At 35.5% G+C, this 19,095-nt stretch overlaps 1 protein-coding gene across 3 annotated transcripts in view; it reads left to right on the top strand.

Annotated features, from left to right (window-relative positions):
* Positions 1 to 10,501, top strand: part of LOC121419882 (transcriptional regulator ERG homolog) — a 31,104-nt gene extending 20,603 nt beyond the window's left edge. For all 3 annotated transcript variants that reach the window (XM_041614347.1, XM_041614346.1, XM_041614345.1), the window contains one exon: positions 6,625 to 10,501. In XM_041614347.1, coding sequence (XP_041470281.1) covers positions 6,625 to 7,148 — 524 coding nt within the window. In that variant the 3' untranslated portion in view covers positions 7,149 to 10,501. The remainder of the gene's footprint in view (positions 1 to 6,624) is intronic.
* Positions 10,502 to 19,095: the final 8,594 nt, after the last annotated feature.

The raw sequence follows: 19,095 nt of genomic DNA, 5'->3' as shown, positions 1-19,095 counted from the left end.
TCCTCTTCTTGTCGTGGTCTTTTTTGCAATCTCGACTTTTCACCCCTTCAATTTCCCGAGAGCGTGGCGGACGATCCGGCGTCGCCGCGTCTCACAATCATCGCCGGGCAAGTTCCCCGTGAGTCTCAAGTTACCACTCGGTGGATCATTCAGCTACTTATGGCATCGGCGCGTGACACGTATGAGATGTGCCAGCGACCCGCGAGCATGTGCTTCTCTCTCGCCAGTATTGCGCCGTAGCCCCGGGCAAGCAACACAACCCTATCTACAGAAAATGAAGAAGACAATCCGTGTGACTTCTTGGGATATCAGAAAACATGGGAAATAGAAGGAAGGGGATATATAACGACTCGCGACGAGCAAGGGGTGTACAAAAAAAGAGATGGGGAAGAGAAAAAAAAGGCAAGAGGAAAGACGAGAGAAATCACTTTGATGAGAAGTATAGGATATGAAAGTTAGAAAGCAGTATGTAGGGGTTGGAAGATGAAGTACCCGATTCTGTTCCGCGAGAGAGAGGTCTTGAAGGACCCTCTTAAATTTGGAGTTTGTCGTCCCAGCGAAACGAGACACAGATTTGCAGTTTGTGATACCTCGCGGCCATTTTGTTCACTTTAAAGACGACGCCATATTATATCTTATAGCTTTCTAATTATACGAAGCGGGTCGGATTCAAGAATGGTTCATTCGAGCTTCGCTCTGAAGTAAGATTGTTTTCTCCTCTCCATCTCGCTATCAGTGTAGTAAAATAACGAGAAATCGTCATTACGGTGTAGCGTTAATTTCGGTGAAAGTTACGTAATCTTCGCACACCGAATTCGCATAGCGGCAGCATGGTCGAGTGATTTTTGTAGCCTGTTATTAGTCGTTTCGCGCGTATTTGACACACAAGCTTGCACCGTGCAATGATGCACACAGCACCCACGCTCTTGACCGAAGAGACGACCCAACATGCCCAATGAACTTACACACAAACTAATGCCTATACCTCGGCTATCTTTCCTTGTATGCAAACGTTTATGCACACACCAAACCCCATCTCCCTGGTATACACATGATACATGTAATGATAAGCATGATAAGAGAGAATTGAGATGAATGAGGGAAATTGTTCTCTGACCATCGACGTGATCATTGTGAATGTAGGCCTACAAACATGCATGCTAACTGACCACGGGACCATACAGCCAGTACCAAATCATTCACCGTTTCCCCCTTTTCTGCACTTAACAGTCATAAGCCAAAGGAAAAATAAGGGATATTAATGATTCATGCGATATTGGACATGTTGGACAAGTCATGTAAGTTTTATAATTTCATCATGTTCATCTGTTTTGTAATTGACGATCCTGATCCTTCACTGTGTCGGTGAACTGCATCAAGGACTCATCATTTTGAATAGTTTTTACTGGTTTTTTATTGTACATGTCAATCTTATGTTCGCCGTTGCTATCACCTATGAATATTAATACTATAACGAACCTTCAAGTACGACGTTGTGTGCATATTGATCAGTACACTACGTGTAGACTGAAAGTTTACATATCGGATACAAAAGTTTACGTGAATGACGGCTGTCATAAACGCCTATCAGTCGTTTTATTCAGCTCGGCAAAACTGATGTACAGGTTCTTTTGGTAATTTATAACAAAATGCCACGGTAAAAAAAAAATCGGCGCGGATAGATCGAATGCTAATAAAGTTGAAAAACAAAGTATCGTACTTTGCAGAAATCCTTTTGTTTTGGGACAAATCGCCGGGAAGGGAAAGAAGGGGGAAGAGCTCGTGGAATCGTTCGCTCTCGCCCGTTTCTCATAGGTTTGCGTGCAAATCTCCGTGAACCGCTGGCAATGTGCAGCGCTCTCGCTGTTATCGATTCACTGTGGTGACCTCATTTTATTACATGTTTGCGTAATGACGATTTCGCGTGATTTTACTACACTGGCTATGGTCTTGATATTACCTCACAAGGAGCAGGCGGCAGCTATACTTCCCTTTTCTCTTTCCTGTTAGTTTTGGCGCGCCATCTCATTTTCACATGCAAACAGCATTGTGACGTAATAATCACTGACTAGGTGACGTCATGACCGTTGGGTATTTTACGCGATTTCGCATTTTATCTCCAGCAGATTAATGTTAGTAAACTAACATTAATCTGCTGGAGTTATATTGCACGATAAAACAAGATCATTCACGCAAGCAATCTTAGACATGTTAAAGCAGAAATATATAGTCGGGAGAATGAAACTAACTAAATGTAGACCAATATCATCATAATGTCTGTTCGACAAGATATATTGAATTAAGAAATAGAAATTAAACTTCAAAAGTTCTATCGCTTTTACTAAAAATGATGATTAAAGTGATTAATGAGCTAAATAATAAAGACCGACGTAATTGCCACAATCATGTTTTTAATGCATACTGATATTATTACCGTAGTAAATTTTTGTAGATTGAATATTCATAATATTCATAGAATTTATGAAAACTAATATGAAACAAATATATATATAATTCCATATTTTCCAAAATGCGTCAGAAATTTCAAATGCAGGATGTTATCATTAAAGACCCTTGTCTAGTGGATTCAGAAGGTGTCAAATAAGAAGTGTTGAATTAATAGTGATTTAGAAAGATAAGCCTAGTAATAATAATTATGATAATTATGAATAATTAATAATAATACTGATGATGATAACAATGAAGATAATATTAAGAATGAAATTAGTGTGAATCGATTATGCATTAAAAAGTAATCCATTCTTTCCAATGGCTATTATAGTTACATGCCTAATGAATTGTCTGCAGCATAGTTGACAGCTGATCTATTATATCAAGATAAATAATTAACTGGCTTGGCAGTAAAGAAAATCGCAATTTCCGACAAAATTGGATCCGAGAAAGGGAGAGGCGTGAAGAGAAAATGCATTGAATACTAATCGTGTTTAGTCAGGCAAAACTGACCAAACAACCAGCCGTTCCAATCAGTGCAGCTGAGTCTCTATTGTAATAAGCCATTGGGGAACAGCTGAAACGTGTTGAAGAGACCCGGTGGAAGACTAGCAACAGGTCACCTGCGATAATTATTAGAATATTTAACAGGTTATGACGAAAAGTAAAAAAAAAATAATTCAGCACCTTTTTCATCTGCATGTTCGCAAAGTACTTTTATTTAAAATACTAGAATGAATATTAATGATAATGATTAAAAGGCAATGACATGCAAATTAGTTGCATTATGTAGATGAACGCTCTATACATCCTTATATTAATATCAATTTATTGTCTCTTAAACCCACGTGGTAGTTACGAGCGACTTTGTAAACGACTGGTTGCCCTTTTTTGTGGTAGGTGATGTTTACTACACATTATTCCTGATGTTGACATGGTTTTGATTTACCTCATAAGAAAGGATGACCAAGCGTTTGTAAAAGTGTCTCCAGTAATAACTGGTGAACAGTTTTATGAAACTCCATAAAGGAAGAGGGCGTTGCAACTTGATTTTAATCCAATCAGAAGAGCACATTCGGCACTTGCGATCGATTTTAATATTTTTAACTTGCTTTTAATCACAACTTTTTCTGCAAAATGATTCCAGAGAGCGTAATACATGTAATACGGATTTGGAGCGGGAGCGGATGGGGTACGGAAAGGCATTATGGGTAGAAATGGGAGGCTTCAACTTGGTTTTAATGAGTATTAGTTTTTATTGCGGTTGCTGAACAAACCGAAGCTGACTCGAGTTTTTATTTTTAACTGTTCCTATCGACAACCTGTCACGTAGTCTGATTTACGCACACGGCAAGTAGCGTACATGGGACCGAGGAATCTTTCTTCTTCACTATGGCATTTGAAACGTCTATTTTATTAATTTCATATTTTTCCTTTAAAAATGAAAAAAAGCGAATATCTTGCACACTGGATATTTTATTTTGATTTCAAATAATGGTTCTAGATAATCGTTTCAGAAAGGGGTTGGGGGTAGACATGCGTATGAGAAAAAAAAACTATAGAAATGTTGGAGCGAAGCGAGCGAGCAAACATTTCGATCATCTTGAAAAAAATAAGCTTTTGTGATAGATTAATTTAAAAAAAAATAAAATGGCATTTCACCCTTTTTACTTTATTTTACTTTACTTTATTTTCTTTCTCTTTCTCCTTTTAATCTTTGCTTGTGAAACTTTTGAAGGGGTCCACAGCCCCCCCCCACCTGTATGCCAATGATCATTATTACCAACACGCTCGTGGAGGCACTGGCTTCAAAGACACACGTTCGATTTTATTGACTTACCAAATCAGGCAAACTGAAGAAGGTTTCCAGCGGACGGATATTTACCATTGACTCTCTTTCTGTTCCCTCTCGATTGCACCCTCCAACAAGGCTAGAGACTGCAGTCACATTAAGTACATCGACTCCAACACGATCAATGGCTTGCCATTCGAAATAACCTAATAACTTTGATCGGAAAACATGGAATCGGTATTTGGTGTAACTGGAAAAGTACACCATGTATAATGGTCAAACACAGGACTGCTACGCTCATTGCCTCTTCGAGACTGTCTCAGCTTTGCCTTACGACTCCTAGGTTGTGCCCTCTTAACCTTTTGCAGCCCACTACCCCCCCCCCCCTTCCCATCGTGTCAATGTGCTATAATATGAGATTTGGTATGTCATTGGTAGAGCAGTTACTGGGACATGCATTGTATCAGTTTTTCAATGTTTAAAACCTGGTTGAAGCGCAAATGTTTTTGGTTAGGAATAGCCATTACACAGCAAAAACTGCGGTTATGACTGGTGTACTTAAAACACCATACCAGTCATGTTTTACCCCGGTGTTATTACAATACATTTTAGTTGAAACTTTTACACTCTTTGGTGTTAAGTTCTGTCTTTGAAATGTTAATACCTCAGTGTGTGGTCCTTTAGGGACACCATCGTGTGCACCTCTTGTTGTACGAGGTTCCCGCATAAAGAACGTAAAGACATCGCTTCATTCAGCGTGCTTGTTACTTATATTGAAAACATTCATGCTTGTTAGCATATAAAAGAAAACTTGAGGGGAAAAATCCCAACCCCAAAAGCAATTTAATTCCGATATAGTGGGAAATATAATTTTTAGGCCATAAAAAAGACACCATATTGGATTATCACTACCTTGACTATGATATGGCTGAAAAGGCAAAGAACACTGAGGCTGATATCCTCCCAGTAGGTAGCTACAGTTATCTTGATATTTCCTACTTTTTGTCACCTTACCTTCTATGTACGCCTGCCTGACTCTTCGGGTTTAGTTAGAGCTGAATTTAGACAAAACATTCAAACATTATTCCTCCCTTACCGCTATAGCTTTTAATAAACGAAGATGGTATAAATGGAGTGTCATATCTACCTACGACGCAATTGGATTCTATTATCGAAACCTGGAGCGCTGTAGGTATTCATGGCTTATAGAAGAAATAAATATATCATCGCATTTATAAAGAATCATCGCACAAAATGCGGGATCGTCGACGCGAAAATTCCTTATCAATAGCACCTTAAGAAAAGGAGTTTCTGTCCATAGGCGTTTTCGTTGTATATGAGGTTCAAAGAAATATTCAATTTTGAAGGGGAAAAAACCAATCCCTTTTCATGGTATATTTCTTTGTTTTCCTTTAGGCATATACGCTTCATGTTAAGTCTATATCGGCATTATGTCTGTGCGGGAAGCGGTTTGACGCTTTTGCGACGAGGTTTTTATTGAAAAAAAAATCCGACAAAAGATGGGCGCAAACAAACAAATTTTTATTTCCACAATGAGATTATTTCGTCGGAAAAATATGCACGTTTTAACCTCTGACTGTGAAGATACCAATAGAAGTGTCATGCTGGATAACTGCCCTTTCCCCATTCTTTGCTTTAAGCACGTTAAGCATTTTGAGGATTTTTTTTCTGCAAAAAAAAAATCATTTTACTCGGAAAAATATCCTTTGTATTATCTTAGATGATTGACATCCATAGATAAATGGATGTTAATTGTGTATTTTTTCCCTTTTTAAAGAAAACGAATGTGCATGTAATTTGGTCTTCATGACCTTTTGATTTTATTTCAAAATTGAGAATATTGCATGTGACCAATAGAACTTTAACCGTTTGAGGTCATTAACGAGCTTGAACACTGGAAGAACTTATCGTATATTACTCCCCCACCCTCATCCCCTCTCTCCCGAATATATCTGTCTTTAAGTAGCTTCACTCAGCCTTATGATATACACAACACAGTCGCATTTTCGAGACTTTTGCTCTTATAAAATAACTATAAAAAATAATTTGAATAATTATTTGACATCAAAGATCAGGAACAATGATATCAGTACATTCTCGTACAAAAAAACATTTGATGAAAAAAATATAGTCAATATTGTATCGATATATTGGTAATTGTAACTGAAATCGATTGAATATTGGCATATACAGTAACTTTCTTCTATTCTTTAGTTATTGAATTATTACTCCCTTTTAATGGTCAAATTGAAGAGTTCGTATTCACAACATGAGTTATTTAGTGCACTGTTTACCAAAGGTGGTAGCTAGTACACATTAACGATTTCGTTTTTTTTTTCTTCATTATTTTGTTTCTGCAGGAAGTGGCCAGATCCAACTGTGGCAGTTTCTTCTGGAGCTTCTATCCGACAGTTCCAACGCTAACTGCATCACATGGGAGGGTACCAACGGTGAGTTCAAGATGACCGATCCTGATGAAGTAGCCAGAAGATGGGGAGAAAGAAAAAGCAAACCTAACATGAACTACGACAAGCTAAGTCGAGCCCTGCGCTACTACTATGACAAGAACATCATGACCAAGGTACATGGAAAGCGATACGCGTATAAGTTCGACTTCGCTGGACTAGCTCAAGCCATGCAACCAGTTCAGGCCGATCCTAGCATGTACCGATATCAGTCCGACCTCACCTACCTACCTGGATACCACCCGACCAAACTTAACTTTGTGGGTACACCAATCAACCCGTCCACCAATGCCAGCCTCTTCAGCTCTCACAGTTCATACTGGTCATCTCCCACGGGTGCAAATATCTACCCCAGTGGTCACGTGACACATCCTCACGCAAGTCACATGTCCTCACACATAGGCACTTACTACGGATAACACCAAGTGTCCTTTGCCCGTTGTAAAACCCGGACTCCTATTACAAAGACTCGTAAACGAAGTGCCATCACTCTTTTTTCTATTGTATGAAGAAATAATGTTGCACAGTCAGATTGATAAAAGATATATAAACCTTTACAAACTGATTCGTTGAAGGACGCAGCAGATGTGTAAAGCAAGCTGACCTAACAAAGTGCGTGTCACTCGTCATGCTTGGGACGCGTAGAACATTCGAACGAGGAATATAACCGCAACGGACTATCGTAGAGGGCGTTTCTCATCATAGACAGCGCACGTGACTGTACATTGACTGCGAAAATGCCATAGTATTTAGCCTTGAATGCAGTCCATAAACGTTTTATATAAATATTATAAAAAATAATACATTTTCGACGTGGATCGTCATCGAGGAGTATTTTTTTTTCATACTGCAAAGTATTGACCTTGTTGTAATAGGTCACATAGAGAGGGCGTTCTTCTCTTTAAATAATACTTATACACCAATGAATTGAAATGTTGCATATATTATTAATACTATTGTTTTTTGTAAAATGTTCATTTTTAATATGACTAGTTTTAGCGTACCCATGAAATTAGTTTTTAGCTGCATGAAACCTATACATAAAGCTATATATTAATGTTTTAAAATGTCTTTCGTTATTTCATTCCGCTTCCTTGAAAATCAAGAAACGCGATGGTTATCCGAACATTACTGATTTGTCTATATATTTTCAAATATGATTACCATATATTACATTGTTAAAGTGATACATCGGGAAATATTTTGATTAAAAATGATTCTGCAAATCTTTAAAGAGGTTTTCATTTTCAGGGAGTATTGTTCATACGAAAGATATAAATGCTGGAATTTCCTTGTTTGTAATGAACGACTTTTTTCAGTGAGTACAAAAATATCCCCAGAAGATATAAAAATGGCAAGGATTTAGTGAAAATGCAGCTAAACACGAAATATGAAAATAAACATGGTTATGCTTTCGTTTATAAGACCAGAGAGGTAGTGCAATTTCAGTACTCTGTCACTCTTGTTTCCTCCATATATTGTTAGTATTTCTTTAGTACGGGTATAGAAAACAAAAAAGGCATTTGTTTTGAATTTTGTGATTTTTGTTAGCTGTTTATAGACATGATTGGAGGAATAATTGCACCCAAAAATCCATTCTTCGCCTAAAATAAAAAAAAATGAATGAAACTATTCTCTGGAAGATGATATAAAATTTCCCCTCGTAGATTAAACCTTGTTGAAATTTAGTTTCAACCTAAACCTTTGTCTGAATTACGGATTTATGGCTCCGAGGCAATTGCCTTTTACGTAAATTTTTATAATGATGATAATAGTTATATTTTTATAGCGCATATTACACTTTGGTTTTAAGCGCTTTACATTGAAATCATTATTACCCCGGTCATCGGATCCTGGCATGCCCGCATACAATGTACGAACTTTTTCCACTCTATGGGGAGCATTCTAAAAATCTGATGCTATATCAAAATACACGTGTTTCTTTTTCAACCAAAATATTTATAGACATATCGTAAGTTTTATCATCTGATTTGATGCTCAAATCAATCACCATAATCTTGTTATATTTCACCTGTATTTACTCATCACGTGACCTAGCCTGACTGCAAACGAAATAATGAAATGACACTGGATGCATTACCTAGTTGTGATGTGGAAGATCCTTATTTTTCCTTCAGAAAGAGAATGTTGGCTTCCCTTTGACTTTGTACAACTGCATTGATGTCATAACAATGCGATGAACAGTGGTTCGATACTCCTGCTGTGTAAGGTCTCTGTATGGAAGCCGTGTGCCTCGGCGTCTTTTCTTGTCTTTATTACGGGTCAGTCGTAGGCTACATAAATGGTCACAAAATTTGTTTTAAAGACACCAAAATATCAAAAAACTGTTTGATTTCGACACAACTCTCTTCGAAAATCAAACGATGATTTGGTAACAACGAGCTTTGTGTCCATTTTTCATACCGATGGCTTTTATAGTATATTCTTCATAAAGCTCCTGTCATAATTTGATAGATTCACACAGAATGTAGGAAAAAGTTATTCTTGGGTTTTCCAAAGTGGTTTCCCATTTAAGTTACGAGGCATTCATAACCATAGTGTATCTATCAAACATGAAAAGTTATAAAACGATAAAATGTAGAACATTAACAAACATAACAAAGGGAATGATTTAACTGCCTGTAATAATGATATGTGGTATATATTGAGACATGGATACAAAACTGTTGAGTATATTTCTTCTTTTTGTTATTTTTCTTTCTGCAATTTTTCTATGAAGTGCAATAATAAAATTGCAAACATTAATATATATACTTTTGTTGAAATACTATAGTGTAATGTTGCCAAACATTCCAGTTTATTTCCAATAATCTGTGGAAAGCGCTTAAGTTATGATTTTTGTTCCAAACATTTTTGTTTTGTATGTTGTTATTCTTGCCAGCTAAATACTCTTTATAAAACAGTCTAGTGACATTCGAAATACATTACTAGTTCTCGTCAAAAGTTTCATCTTTAATGTGAATTTGAAATATCAGAACATATTTGAATCGGCAACCAGATAAATTTCAAAACATATTTTCCTAAACTGTTTATTAATATGAATATGTAGTATAAAAACGAAAATGGTGATATGAATAATGCCGATGGTGAGTATGATGATGATTACAATAACAATAATGATGGTCAATATTTTTGTGAGTATACATTTTGTATTTCTGACATCAATGATTATTGTGACAGGCAAATTTCAACTCTGACGAGACTAGGAGCTATGATTTTTTTAAAGTTTTTTTCTTGGTTCTCATTGTAGCCGAGTCATTGTATTACCACATTTTTTTTACATCCACATTACATCAGACTCATATTTTTGTACAAAGTCTTGAGTATAATTTTGTAACAATGTTCATGACAATAACCCCTCTATATTAACGATGTTTTGCTCTTGATTTCGTATCATGCTAATGCATATCAACGAAGAGAAATATTTTCTCAACACTTGATACAATTGCCAACATAACACCTAACGTGTGTCGTTATTTTTGCCACTTTTTCCGTATCATTTCGACAATAACTATATGTTTTACTGAATGTATTATATTATGAGACATGTTGATGTTAGTACAATGTACTTAATGTAGAATATGATGCGCAATACAAAGTTATAAGAAATAGATGATGTTTTACTGAATTATGTTTGTTTATGTATACGTTTCTACTGAGTCCTTGACATGAATAAGAACGATATTTGTAACATGCGCATGTATAAAAAGCAATGAAAATAAAGGATCAGTTTTTGATTTATAATAAACGATCTTTTTTCCATTCTCATATTTTTCAAGCATAACCTTCGATTTTATATATACATTCGAATGTAAGACATGGATAACATGTCGTTATTACGTAGTTAATACTGCAGGGATACAGGAAGAGAGATAGAGGAGGGGAGGGAGAGAGAAAAGAAAGAACGAGAGAGAGAGAGGGGGGGGAGGGGGGGGGGGTAGAGAGGGACACACTGGGAGAATAAATGATTTATAAAGAAATATAGATCAGTATAGAAAGATGATACAAATACGTATGTTTGGTATATCTGTAAGTGAGATTTATAAATCTATGAAATCAACACATGCATGCTATATCTAATCCAGTAAGAATATACCGGATCGGAAATGGATATCTGTCTGTAGATAATGAAATATAAATTGATAACTACATAGATACAAAAATAGGTATAGGACAAATCTAAAGATATACCAATTAATTTCTTTGTAAATATAATTAAATTTAAGTACAGGCTAGATTTTACATTAGTTAAAATATTTAAAAACCGCTAACCCCCCCCCCCCCCCCTATAGATCCACCACTGCCCAGAGTGACTTTCGTTTTTTTTTTTTTTTATTCCAGCCCAGGAGACTAGCTTATACCCGGAAAATTTTTGAAAATATTATGAAGAACCACGTAATTTTCTTTGACCCTGAAATTTGTTCTGTTCTTTATATGACCTAAAATGTTTTGAGAATGGGTTCGAAACGAGGGCAGGGGATGAAGCCTTCCTCGCACGTGCATCTCGTGAGGGGGTAAGCCAGGGCGTGAGCTGAATTTGACGCGCCGCGTGATCGCACGCTTTTGAACCCTTAGGGGACATTGTGAGCGTTGGCAGGCCATAATCAAATGCTCTGATTTTACCACGTGCAAAATTTCCACATTTATCCGCTTTTCTGTCATTTACCCCCCCCCCTTCTCTCTCTCTCTCTCCCACGTTTTTCTATTCATATTGTAATCGGAAGGAAAGGGGTGGAGTTGCCTCTATTTATCAAATAAGGTATTATAAGGATGTACTGCTCCAATGAATTGCTTTTTGGAAAAAAAACACAAAAATTCTTCTTTCCTTGAAATTCCTAAAGAGGCACACATTTGATTTAAATAATGGTCTTTCTTCATATCGGGTTACCATTTTCTATCATTAGAGTCCTACATTGAAAATCTGAACTGAACATGGTTAAATACTCTAAGGCATGAAGTATTGCAAAATAGGTGAAGTTGGCGAGGCAGTGTTCAAATACATTTAACCATTAATTTTTTTTTCCTTGGGGGGGGGGGGGAATCCTCGAATAAGAGTCAATGATAATCATTATTTTGCTAAAACAAGAACAACACGCATTTAAAGTTACCGAACATTGTAGTAACACAAACTTTATTTGATTTAAAAAAAATAAACGATTCTTCTTATTTCATAAGCTGCACATACTAATACATGTACGCCACTTTTGCAAAGAACCAATTTTACCAACTGAAGCCATGGGTACGTACAAAACCTCGTTTTACAACCCCGTAACCTAAATTTGATGTCAGATCGTGCGTTCTTCTCGGTTTACATCATTTATCTCTATAAGTGGGACCAAGGCCGAGTCTGTTCAGCAGGAAATGGTTTATATTGCTCATGACATCCTGAATTCTCTTCCACTTCCATTTGATTGAAGGTCATTCTGAAGGAGAATGGAGAGATTCTATATGCATGGTTGGCTCAGTGGTTGAGCGACCGCCTCATAAACAAAAGGTCATGGTTTCGAACCCACTCAGAACGATTCTTACCACATACTTTTCAGTAAAAATGGGATCTTTTGCCATTAGGCTAGGCCCGGAGCTCTGCTCAATTTAACAGGGGCAGCGGAACGGTTTGAAAGTATTGGGGAGGGGGGGGGGGGCTCAGCCAAAAGGGTTGGGGGCTAACCATGCAAAATATCACAATGAGGTGGTCATTTACGTTTTTGTACACGGTTTTGAAAAGAAATGGGGCCTAAAGTCCACCCCTCCCCGATTCCGCGGCCCCTGTAAAAGGGGACTGAACTGACCAACGTTGACTGTATGTTATAACATAATGGCTGGTCTTCAAAATTGTGAAAAATGAAATTATATTCATGTTGGATTTAAGGAAAAAGGCGTATACCCTAAAAGCTTACTAATAGGCTTGTGTCGGGATATGCCTATAGACATATAATACAATACAATAAACAATACCAAGGAAAGGGCAGAGAAAAGAAAAGGAAAGGGAACAAGAGAGGGAGACGTGAGCGGGGAGGCGGGCATGAATTGCGAAATAAAATAGAATGCTCAACAAAATATGGTTCATGTTATCATGTTTAAAGTCAAAAGGAAACGTAAGATGTGAAATATATATAAAATTTATATTTAAGACGACGGAAACATTTTTTTTTTCATTTTATACTTGAAGCTGGTTGTCGATAGAGATTTTTATGTAATCCGGAATTTCGTTCCATATGTTGGGGCCAGTATAACGAATGTTGTGTAGGGAGATTGTTTTTCTATGTTTGGGAATGAATATTTGATTGTTTGGGCGGGTATAAAAATGATGTATGTTGGAAACATGTAAATGAATCACGATTTTTTTTGTGGAATTTGAGAATTTAAACACCTGCAGACAAAATTACATTGTTAAAGTTGGTTGTTATCTTCTAACTTTAACAATTTTCGGAAATGAAACAAATTTGTGGTATTTGCTAGTGGTATCTTGTCGTCTGGGGAAATAATACGTACAATTTTATTTTGAAGGGAATATGGTTATTTTAAGATGGGTTTGATATGTGTTAGCCCAGACCAAATTACAGTAATGAAAATATGGCAAGATTAAAGACTAATACAATGTACGCAATACAGTTTTAGGCAAGTAAAAATTTAGGCGATGTATTATTCCAATATTTTTTTCAACTTTGTTCTCAATTTCATTTATGTGATGTATCCATGTTAAATTACTATCAATGCCAGTATTTTCAACTCTGGGAATAATTTGGTTTTTAAGTTCCACCGCTTCATGATTAATATTAATACGCCTTGTAGAGTTACGGAATATAATGTAATTGCATTTTTTTTTATAGTTAATGGTAAGCTTGTTTGCACGAAACCATTTACAAACATTTATTAGTTTAGTATTTACAGTTTCAAATAAGTGATAAAGATTTTCAGAATAAACAATATTGGTATCTTCGGCAAATATCATAAAGAAAAGGAGATTTTTACAAGCGAAAAATGTCATTAATAATTAAATAAACAAAAGTGGGCCAATTATTGACCCTTATGGCACTCCACATTCAATTGTCCTAAGTTCAGACTGAACGGAGTTATAAATGGTGCATTGTTTACGATTTGAGAGATAACTAGAAAAAAGGTCGAGGGCAGTTCCACGAATACCATAGTTTTAATAAAAGTGTATTATGATTAGTTGTGTCAAACGCCTTTGACAAGTCAATAAATATCCCTATTGCGAATGATTCGTGCTCAAAGGAGTCAAGTATGGTATTTGTTAATTCAAGAAGAGCTAGTTCTCTTAAGTGGTCACTACGAAATCCGTATTGAGATTCAAAAAGATACTTGTTATTTTTTTATAAAACTATTAGCCCTTTTATAAATGATCTTTTCCAATATTTTAGAAAAAATAGAAAGCACTTATATGGGCCTATATTAAAACATTTCTTCTGGCATGTCTTTGGAGAGAACTATTAGTATAAGGCAGGGTAATGAGCCTAAGTATAATTTCATTTGTGTAGAGAAGCTTAAATATATTTGAGAGAAAGTGATCCCGTTTTCTGTTACTTGGTACATAACTATTGCGGTACGAATTTACTAAGTAGTAAATGAGGGTGTTTTCATTCATTAATAATAATGTTGCATTGCTTTATAGAATATTGCATTATGGGTAATGAAACTGACCTGATATGGAGAGGGTGTTATCATTCAATAACAATAATAACATGACATTGTTTATAGAATATTGCATTATGGGTAATAAACCTAACCTGATATGGAGAGGCTTGGGAAAGTGGATTTTTCTTTTCTGCAATGTTATCCATCATACACATCACCCCATACGAGGTATTAGATGAGTATTTTGAAATATTGATGTTACCAAAATCCTCTTCATTTTGAGGAGTAAACATCCCCCTTTCTTCTCATGTTTTGACTTCTTCTTTTTACTAAAGGGGTAATAATTGTAATATCAACGCGCCTCGGAATAGAATATTTCTAGATAGATGGCGCTTTATAAATGCCTATTATTATTATTCTAAATACGAGATAGTCATAAAGCAAGATATTGAATCTGGTTATACTATCAATACTTTTAAAAACTATCGACGTGGTGATATCTTTGTCCCCCCGATATCCAGGATAACCATTTGGTAAAAGTGACACTCATGATAGCCTTCTAATAGCTAGGATTTCAAAATATTCATTCAACTTTAAGATGATGTGTGTGTGTGTATTTGAGTTTTGTCAGACGTTTATCAATCAGATATGATTATTTACGTCTGGGACCGACCTTTAACGTCACCATCCGAAAGACGTGACCAGGGCACGAACCTCGAACCTCTGCATCAATTTGTAACTTCCCCACAGCTTTGATTACAGGCGCACACCACAACGCCCAGATACATGTAGATGATCTTAACTCATCAGCAATAGTCGTAGATGGGGCTATATCACAAACACCGAGTTGCCTGATGGATTTATATTAAGCCATGATATGATTCAGAAAATACACTTTCCCCCTTTCGTTTTCTTTTTCGCCTTTTTTATTCTCGATTGAATAACTTTTTTTTTTTTTTTGGGGGGGGGACATTTCCCAAACCCTTCCATCGGTACGCCAATGCTATGCGGGTGGGGTTCGGAACATTTCGATATTTAGCAATTTTAACCATAAAGATGGTGGCTATTTTCAATCAAATACGGGTTTAAGTTTTACACGACACAATAAGCCAAAAATTTTGAGAGGGCACAGCATGGCAAATATGAAAAAAAAATATAAAAAGTTGCGAGCGACTGAAGCGAAAAAAAAATTGGCCATGAGAAAATTAAATGATAATTGTGTGATAGATTTTTACATTATATTCAGCAGATAACATAACGTAGTTGACCATTTTCCTTCATTTTCTTTCGTTGCCTCCTTCATCACGTTCATTTGTTTTCTATTTGTTTTGGAACTAGGCCTTATTAATTTAGCCCGCGCAATTAGAAATTCTACGACTTACCCAGGCCTGGTCTGGACACGCGAGGTACTGAAAGGGGTGCTGCGTATAATATTTATCATAGGCAGCACGCCTCCACCGCTAATAGAACAAATAAAACAAATAATAGAACAAACCCCCGGCACCCCCTATTTAAAAATCGTTCCAAGTGCCCTGTTCATAAGAAATAAGTATCCAACTTTAATCACAACTTCAAAACCCTCTCTTTCTTTATTCGTTTGTTGGCTTACTATTGTTTTTATTATCAGGAAATATGCGGAATTTATGCATTTACGCTCATCTACAATGCAAAACAAGGCTGTTATGTAATAAAGTACATTGTTGAGTTGAATTGTTATAGTGGAAAGGCATGAAAAGATATATGTAATCATATATGTAATCATTCTCGTTGCGTATTGTTCACTTGCCGATATATATATTTTCCTGAATTTTCATCATATTTATGACATTTCAATTTTTATTTTTTTATTCTTTCAAAGAAATATTAATTTTAAAGATCTATGATAATACAATCGTGTTTTTTTTTTACTTGTTAAAGGTACCTGGTGGGTGTTTCATAAAGCTGTTCGTAAGTTAAGAGCGACTTTAAGAACGACTGGTGATCCTTTCTTGTGGTAAATGGTATATTTATAGGCGACGATCTAGCGTGTAAAAAAGGATCACCAGTCGTTCTAAAAGTCGCTCTTAACTTACGAACAGCTTTATGAAACGGCCCCCAGGTACCCCTTTTCATATAGATTTTTTGCCCCGTAGCTACAATTAGTTTCATATGTATACTTCATTTCATGCATTTTGTTTTATTTCAAAATTCCATTTCTTTATTTCAAATAAGAGGGGAGTCAAAAGTATCATTGAAAATTTGAAAATGGCCAAAAAAGTTTTGCTATGTAAAACTCGTGGGACGTTACAAATGGGTGTTATACAGTGCGTATCAAAAAAAGTTTACACTTTGAAAAAATCCTGTAAAATTATACATTTGTAGTTTCCTGAAAATTTTTCCACATTTTAACATTGGTACAGGTCCATTACAGAAAATGACGATATAACTGTCAAAAAATATTTCCGCTTGAGTGAGCACCACTTGCTTTTGAAAATTTAGTGAAAAATCACGGACGGACAAAGTTAATTCACTCAAATTAACTTTGTCCGTCCGTGATGAAATTAATGTCCGTCCGTTATCATTTTTGATTGAGTTTATGATATGGATAAAATGTATGGATTTCAGCTATGTTCAAATAAAATGATGTACAGTGTTTAGAGAGATACCTCTACACCTTTTTATTTTTTATTTCTATTCTGATAAAGAATAAAAAACTTTTCATCTTTATTTATATCACGGACGGAAATTTCAAAATGGAAATGTTAACTCCTACCAAAAAAATTACTTCCCAATATTTTTTTTCTACTATATTATGTCTGATAATATAGTAATGTTCAGAGTGCAAGAACATCCAAACCAAATTACAGTAACTTTAAAACAATAAAACTAGAGTGAATTTAATTTGAGTAGAAATGTCCGTCTGTGATGAGAGGTAGCAGCACCCCTATGAATAAAATGGACTATTCCGGTACTTTCGGAATCATCAATCTTCATGAAACTAAATTTTTTGAAACCTGAGATATCAAAGATTATTTTAACAGCAAATTTGATAGAAGTACGTAATTTTTTTTTCACCTCAATGCGAACCCTTAACCGATCATGCTCAATTGAGAAATGACAGGCGATGGGGAAGGAATAAATACAAGCAAAAAATTAAGAGGAAATGAGAATGATAAAGGTTTAATGAAGAAGCCCTTCATTAGAAAAAAAAGTTCATGAAGAAGAAATATATAGAAGCAGAAAAGAGGAAGAAGTAGACAATGAAAAATAACTGCTCATAAGTTATGTGTATTTTTGTAATTATTTTTCAAACTGCATGATCTCACGGCTTTAATTAAAATTAAATTTGGCCATTAGACCAAGTGGTCATTACGCGAATTGGATATTAGACCAAGTGATAATTAGCCCAACTGGTTATTGGACCAAATGGGAATTATTGGAAATTAGACCAAGTGGGAATTAGACGATTGGATATTAAACGAAATGGGTTTAGACTATGTGATGTTGGACGAACTGTAGACCAAGTGGTATTAGACCATTCGATGATTCACCTCCTCTTTTACCCTATGACCCACTTCCGTTTCTCCTTTTAGGGTCAACGCACTCACTATTTGCATTCACTTATATAGATACATACAAACACACACAAATCACCTAAATGGTCAAGCATTTACTCTAAAATTTAAAGTAAGAAACATGCATGTTTGTGTGTGATCGTGATAATGTTTACGTGCATATATAAAAGTATGCGTACTTACATGTAAATTTTAATTTAAATTGTACGTTAGAAATACCAATATCCTTACTAATAAATCTGTTTTTAATTTGTATGATATACATACATTTTCACAAGACGTCTGTATATACACATTTATACGGGCGCCTGCCAAACGTAATTGACTACAATGTCAACCTATCTTTTATGTACACTCTTAAAAATGTTGGGCAACATACTGTCCACACAACAATAAGTTAAAACTTTATCCGATTCCGGGTAGTTTTAAACCAATAATGTGTGCTTTGGGTGAAATCTACACAGTATTGGTTGAAAACTACCCAGAGTTGGACAAACAAGTGAGAATGCCAAGTCAAGAAAAAAGACAATGTTTGGACATCATTATTTGGTTCAAACCAATCTGTCTTTGTTATTTCATTTGATTTGATTTTATTGTTTACTTCTGCAATTACATCATTCGTATATAATACATTTTCCATAACATAACAAACATAGTATATTGATAAATTTTTTGGCATGAATCATAACTAAATGTACTAAAATTATCATTACAAACAAAATTGATCTCATACCAAATTAGTTAGCATTTACAATTTGCAGGAGAAGGATTGTCATCATAAGCAGATTGCTTGAAAAAATGACAACCCCAGGTTAAAACTCATTGATTAATATAATACATTAATACAGCAGAATCGATATACAGTACATTTTATGAAAAACAGCAGTAATCTAATTTGAGCAATGAAGATGGAGATGATAAGGATGAAGATGACGGTGAAATGGTGAAGATGAAGGTGATGGAGAGGATGATGATGGTGATGATGCTTTAATGATGACACATCGACACAGAAATTTTACTTCAAATATTCTGATATCAACATAGATTTAACGTTTGCTTTAAATGAGTAAGTTATGACATTTAGTTGTTCGTAGCAGAGTCATATAATCTCGCATGATATTATGATTTAAGTCAAATTATACACCCGAGATATTCTGAAAATATCCTTAATCGTAGAATTTGACTACTCGTGACC

This window comes from Lytechinus variegatus, chromosome 8, assembly GCF_018143015.1.
Source record: "Lytechinus variegatus isolate NC3 chromosome 8, Lvar_3.0, whole genome shotgun sequence".
Lineage (NCBI taxonomy): Eukaryota > Metazoa > Echinodermata > Echinoidea > Temnopleuroida > Toxopneustidae > Lytechinus > Lytechinus variegatus.
Note: the sequence above shows the minus strand (reverse complement) of the source record. Positions and strands in the feature narration are given on the sequence as shown.